General features: G+C 39.2%; 1 protein-coding gene across 1 annotated transcript in view; it reads left to right on the top strand.

Annotated features, from left to right (window-relative positions):
* The window catches only part of NEK5 (NIMA-related kinase 5), a 24,661-nt gene that overhangs the window by 2,786 nt on the left and 15,041 nt on the right, over positions 1 to 6,834 (top strand). The window contains exons 3-7 of the mRNA XM_009075391.1: positions 562 to 659; positions 2,604 to 2,687; positions 2,795 to 2,865; positions 4,807 to 4,893; positions 5,918 to 5,972. Of these exons, the coding sequence (XP_009073639.1) occupies positions 562 to 659; positions 2,604 to 2,687; positions 2,795 to 2,865; positions 4,807 to 4,893; positions 5,918 to 5,972 (395 nt within the window). The remainder of the gene's footprint in view (positions 1 to 561; positions 660 to 2,603; positions 2,688 to 2,794; positions 2,866 to 4,806; positions 4,894 to 5,917; positions 5,973 to 6,834) is intronic.

Here is a 6,834-nt window from a genome sequence, read left to right as displayed (position 1 = left end):
ATCTGTCATAAGCAGTGCCTTAAATAATGGATGTTATAGTTGCAGCTTGTGTTCAAATTGTTTTCTGTGGTCAGGACTGTAAATGTTTTAGGGGACATGTAAATCAGGTGGTTTCTGAACCCCAGAGAGGTAAGAATGGAGTCAAATTACATATTAAGCAGGCCCTGCTGTGTATTTCTACTGTTTGGGCACTCTACTTGTAACCTTTTCGCTAGGCTTGACTGAGTACTTAGGTATTATTGGGAAACAACCTCAACTATGAAGCATTCTGCTAAGCATTCCTGTAAGAACATCTGTCTTTCTATCTGTGGGGTCTGTTGGGGGTTTTCTTATGTATTTAATATTGTGGTGAATGTCCATTTAAATATATTTTCATATCTTAGTTTTGCATCAGGTTTCACTGGAAGTATCCATTTTTTTCCAGTTACTCTTTGAAACAGAGGAGCAGATAGAGGATTAACTAACTGCTTTGGAAAGAAAGACCATATAAAATAAAAATAATTTATTGCTGTATTACTGAGGAATAAAGGAATAAAGGAAAAAATACACTTTTCCTTTCAGAAAAGAACAAGCTATATATTGTGATGGAATACTGTGATGGTGGTGATTTAATGAAGCGGATAAACATGCAGCATGGAGTGCTGTTTGCTGAGGACCAGGTGACAGAAGCGATCTTTAGATATGTAAAGCATTTGGCTTGAAATACCCACTACTAGCTACTGTGTCTTTTGTGGCCTGTTAAAATAACTGAACTTTTAAAGGAAACTTTGATAATTTTAGTAGGTGTGTAAGAGTTTGCTTTTAACACTGCTATAAGAGCTGAAATTAATTCATTAAGAAATTCATTAGCAGGATGATGATGCCATATTTTTATCCTGCCTTCTTCCTATTGCTCCTTCCATTGTGGATGTACTTTTTCTTTATATTAATAGTATACTTACAAAGCCATAAAGACTTTCTTTGAAATAGTGTTTTCAAATTATAGGGGGATATATTATATACAAATTGTTAATTTGTTGATGCTATTTGCATCATGGCATATCCTGCTTAATACTGAAGTCCGTGGGAAATATCTCATTTATTTTGTTTGGGTCAAGACTTCTCTGATGCCACTAAAATTGTTAAACCAGCACAGAGAAACAAGCACAGATATTTGACTGCTTTTGGACCATGTTCACATCCATTTTATTTTGTCAGTGGGTGAGTATGATAGGTACTGCAATTCACAGAAATAGAATTTCCCACTATGCCTTACTTTTTCCTTTATTTTTCGCTACTAACTCTTAGCTTTCTGAAGAAAATTTACATATTGGAATTAGTGTACCAGACTCTGTGGTTATTTAATCATGCATACTCTTCTACTTTTCAAGGTACAGTGAAATTTTGCATAGCTACCAGGTAGATAGTATCCAACCTGTTAGTGGAAATATACTCTAAAGTATAAAAGTGAAGGGAAAAAAAGTATTGTGACTTTTCTTTTTGCTTTAGTAGTAAAAGAACTCCTTAGTGCAGAAGTCGGTTGAAAGTAAATCACTGGCTCAGTAATAATGAATTTTAAGATCCTATTGGGAGTCATACTAGAAGCAGAGAGAACATGAAGGAAAAAATAAAGAGAGGATAAACCCACAGATCATGAAAACACAGAGGAGAGAACCAACACACACAAACCCCTTGACAATGATGCAGTGTAATACATATCCAAAGAAAGGCAAAAGAAGTACAGGCAGAGAATGAGTTATAGAAACTAAATACACACTGCCAATCAAGAAAGGAAAACAAATTTCCCAATTTAACATGATGTTGTTAAGATATCTTTATATTTTCAAATGTACACCTGAGAAAGTCTCATTTGTGGCATCAGCTCTGTTCTAGAACTTAATGTGAGGCATTACTAAATGGATTATTACTTGAATCAAAGTCTTTCATGCCCATGAATTTTCTAAGTAGAGAAGCATACAAGCACATTATACTTTTGTTTCTGAATCAGGTCTAAATGCCCTTACTCAAGAAGACACACATATATTTGAAGTTAAATATGTGTTTAAAAGCTGTACTGGGTCAAGGACAAAGGATAAACCAGTGTGCTTACTTACTCTGAAAGTTTCATCATAGCTCACTTCTTTCACTACATTTCAGTCCTTCATCTTGTTTCTATTTTCTTTTCCCAGACCACATTCAGTAGGACAGCATATATTATAACTGGGTGGTGTGACTTCCATCACTGAGGATTAATGAGACACTTCCCAATTCTGTCCTAGTTGTTATTTGAAGTCCTTCCTTTCTAAATAAAGGCCTAGTGTTCTTACTGCCCTTTGGCTTGATTCTTCAGTCCTTGTTCAAGTACATGTCCTGTCACAGGCAGTGAAAACTTGATGGGCATAAGGGAAGTGGAACAGGTGTCTGTTTTCATTTGGTTTTGTGATAGCAGTAAATGGATATGAAAAGTCTATGGAATTAATTTTTAAAATACTATTTTCCATTGTATGTATTCTATGCATTTTAGATTTTGTTGCCTTTATTTTGTATATTTCAGTAAGATGGTCCATTGGACGTTAGAGTCACACAGATTCACAGGTATTTGTTCCATTTAACTTTCACTGCAGATTCTCAGTTGGTTTGTGCAGATCTCCCTGGGCTTGAAGCATATTCATGACAAGAAGATTTTACACAGGGATGTAAAAACACAGGTAGTAAAACGGGTACTGGAGAGGGAGTTATTTTGTCTTGTAAAAAATATGCTTAAGGAGCTCTGCCATGTTTCATTTTCACATACCAATTTTGTTGTTATTTGCAGAACATTTTTCTTTGCAATAATGGAAAGGTAGCAAAGCTTGGGGACTTTGGCATAGCAAGGCAGTTGAACAGGTAAGCACCTTTTTTAATTAGTCTGTGACCTACACCAAACAGGACTGTTTGTGAGTGTTCAGAATACAACCTGGAGTGCAAATTGTTTATGGATTATGCCTGTTGAAGAGCTCTGAGATACAAAGGGTCTGACACTAGGTTGATAGCTGTTTATAATCACTTCCGTTGGCTCATAAAAGCAAAAGTGAAGAGCAAGTAGAAACTAAAGAAACAGTATAAGAAGAGAGTTCGTACAGATTTTGTTGGTGTGACCTCCAAGACTGAGCCTATATTAACTTTTTAAAAAGACCCCAGTGTTCTGGGGTAATTGCTTTAAGGACATGAGCTGTGGTCACTTCATCATACATTGTCTCTGCAGCTCCTGTGTCTCAGTGGGAGGACTCCACACACTCTGGCACTTGGAGCACCTCTTCCTCCTCATTCTCCACTGTCCTTGGTGTTTGCAGGGTTGTTTCTCTCACATAGTCTCATTTATCTCTCTGTCTGCGAGTGCTTTTGTGCATTTTAGTCCCCTGCTTCTTAAATTAGTTATCCCAGTGGCATTACCACCGTTGCTGTTGGGCTCAGCCTTGGCCAGGGGTGGGTTCATCAGGGAGCCAGATGACATTGGCTCTGTTGGACATGGGGGAAGCTTCTGGCAGCTTCTTGCAGAAAGCCCTGTACCCCACAGCTACTCACCCCATGCCATGAAAATCCTATAGTATCTCAGGCTCTCTTTGCCTCTTCCCCTGGGGTATACAAAGGCACGGAGCTCCTGGAGCGAGTCCAGCAAAGGGCTACGAAGATGATGAGGGGACTAGAACATCTCTCTTATGAGGAAAGGCTGAGGGAGTTGGGCCTGCTCAGCCTTGAAAAGAGACGACAGAGGGGACCTTATCAATATCTAAAAGTATCTGAAGGGAGGGTGTCAAGATGATGGAGCCAAGCTCTTCTCCGTGGTGCCAAGCAATAGCACAACAGGCAATGGGCAGAAACTGATGCACAGGAAGTTTCTCCTGAACATGAGGAAGAACTTCTTTACTGTGTGGGTGAGCAAGCACTGGAACGGATTGCCCAGAGAGGTTGTGGAGTATCCCTCACTGGAGATTCTCAAAAGCCACCTGGGCACAATCCTGTACAATGTGCTGTAGGATGAATGTGCTTGAGCAGGGAGGTTGGACCAGATGACTCCACTGGGGTTCATTTGAACCTTACCCATTCTGCGAGTCTGTGTTTTTTCATCTCCATTCCCAAAAATACAAGATAGAATCCAATACCTTTACTTGCAGACTATGACACATCTGGCACTCAGACTCTACATAAAGTCTGTAACTCACAGCCTTATTGATACCTAGTAGAGAGCGAGAGGAATCACACTCTGTAAGTACCTGTTTCTCTCTACTGACTTCCCAGTGACTCTTGATGACATCCACAGAGTAGATACATAAAAGAAAGTGAAATTACTCCAGTTGGTGCTATATCTTCACAAGTCAGCACCAAAGCTGAAACTAGAGTTCATTTACTCCTCTAGTTTCTGCACAGCACTTCCTCTTCCCACTGTTTCTGGCTTGTGTGATTGACTACCACTCCCTGTATTCTTAGTTTAGTGATTAGCTTGGAAACTTCTAATATTTTACCGTGTCTTTAACAGCTTTCAGAATTCTGGGTTAATGATAAACATTCCTGAAAAATTTTGATTACAATGCTGTTGAGAAGTGTGGAAAAGAGAATTCTTGTGCTTTCTGTTGAAGTCAAACACTCTCTCCTATTAAAATAATGGGTCATTTTTACACAGAAGTGGGAAATACTTTAGTTTTTTATGAGGTATTCATTGTTCAACTATTTGGAGAGCAGAAATAATGCCCCCCCCCAGGCTTTTAACCTGGGTCCGAGAATTCTCTAGTTCAATTCCTTGTAAACTTTTTCAGTGTGTAAGCCTTTTTGTTCGTTGTATTTTGTTAGTACTATGGAGTTTGCCCATACCTGTGTAGGGACCCCCTATTATCTGTCACCTGAGATCTGTGAAAATCGACCATATAACAACAAAACGTAAGTCTCTGTCTTTCCTTCACATACTTGTGCATGAGGGTGTGCAGGCACAAAAGAACTTGGTTTAGTAGTATCATGGTTTAAATCAGTATTTGTGCAGGACAGCAAGAATTTCATGTCACCCTTTGTGAAGTGTTGTATTATTATTGTGTGCAATAATTAGACGAGTCATTGTATACAGTAACTATTATACTATACAGCAATGTCAATGGTATTTTGACTCACAGTGTTCAGAATATAGCAATCATGACTTCGCTGTGTTTAATCTACGGTCTTAACATAGTTATATGTTTTGTTTTCAGAGCATTACTTCTTCTTTAAAGTCTGTTTTAAAGGAGAGTTAGGACTGGTGGAAAATGTAAACCAGATTTTTTCCTATTGCTTTATCTGCTTCTCCATCAAATACTCAATTTCTCTCTTGTTTCCAACATGTAATAACCAATGCATGCACAGATCTTTTGAGTTCCAAGTTTATGAATTTTCGATACACTCATTTATAAAAATACACTAAAATGAAAGCTTCTAGGTTTACTATTTTGGAAATTTGCAGTAGCCACCTGCAGGAAAGATAGGTAGGTCTGAGAATTGCAAAGGTTCACTCAGGCTTAAAACAATACTGGATGAGAAGCACTGCAGAGTCAGGAGGTGAGTGGGCTAGCCACCCTTCTCTGCAGTAGGGCTGTGATCAACACCAGAGCCCAGACTAGCATCTCATCTCTGAGGTGCTATTCACACAAAATTACTCCCTTATTGTCTCCTTAATGTATTAGTCAGACATTCTTTATGTCATGTGCCTTTTCCAATTCCAAATTATAATTCCTAGTTAGATATCATAGAAACATTGGTGCCACAACTAAAATTTCTAGCTGTTCTTTTCAGTGCATCTTAAGAAACAAATGAAAGTTGCACCAATATTAATCTGCAATAGAGTAACGATAATAAATTTGAGAGTTGAGAAGAGGTACTGTTTACATGTATGTATTACAGACTTTTCACTGAAACTTTCATTACTTTTTATTCACAGAGATATTTGGTCTCTTGGCTGTGTCCTTTATGAGCTATGTGCACTAAAGCATCCCGTAAGTACTGTACAAAGCCACCCCTGTAGCCCTCCTGGTACCAAAACCTGGCCATGCAAACCCAGTACAGATCATTGTCACATAGTGGACAGCTGGAAGAACTGCAGTAATAACAGTATTCATAGTCAGATACTAGAATTATTTTCAACTTATTTATTGATATTAAAGAATGACCAGGCTCAAGGCCTCATCCAGCCTGGCTCTGGACACTGCCAGGGTTGGGGCAGCCACCACATCCCTGGGCAACCTGTGCCAGTGTTTCACCACCCTCACAATAAAAAACTTTTTCCAAATATCTGACCTAAACTTCCCCTTCTTTAGTTTGAAATCATGTTTCATTCTGGAAAAATTTCTTCTGTGTTACTGTATGACAGAGTATGAATAAAATTCTTCCAGGTACAAAACCTATCAGACCTGTAAGTTGTGCAGCTGAAACAAGGAGAACATTACCAGAAAATACCATCAGAGAGTGGTTATATTAATTTTCCACAGAAAACTACGGTTAACAAGAAAGGATTTGTGAAGGGATTGCATGGCACGGGGCTTCTCCTCCTCTACTCTGCTCTTGTGAGACCCCATCTGGAGTAATGTGTCCAGCTCTGGGGCCCCCAACCTTAGAAGGACATGGACCTGTTGGAATGAGTCCAGAGGAGGGCCATGAAGATGATCAGAGGCCTAGAGCACCTCTCCTACAATGACAGGCAGAGAGAGCTGGGGTTGTTCAGAGTTGAGAAGAGAAGGCTCTGGGGACCATAGAGCAGCCTTCCAGTACCTAAAGGGGGCTACAAGAGAGCTGGAGAGGGACTTATGACAAGGGCATGTTGTGATAGGACAAGGGGCAATGGCTTTAAACTGAAAGAGT

Source organism: Acanthisitta chloris, unplaced genomic scaffold, assembly GCF_000695815.1.
Source record: "Acanthisitta chloris isolate BGI_N310 unplaced genomic scaffold, ASM69581v1 scaffold21015, whole genome shotgun sequence".
NCBI classification, from domain to species: Eukaryota; Metazoa; Chordata; class Aves; order Passeriformes; family Acanthisittidae; genus Acanthisitta; species Acanthisitta chloris.
This window is presented reverse-complemented; position numbering and strand designations above follow the sequence as displayed.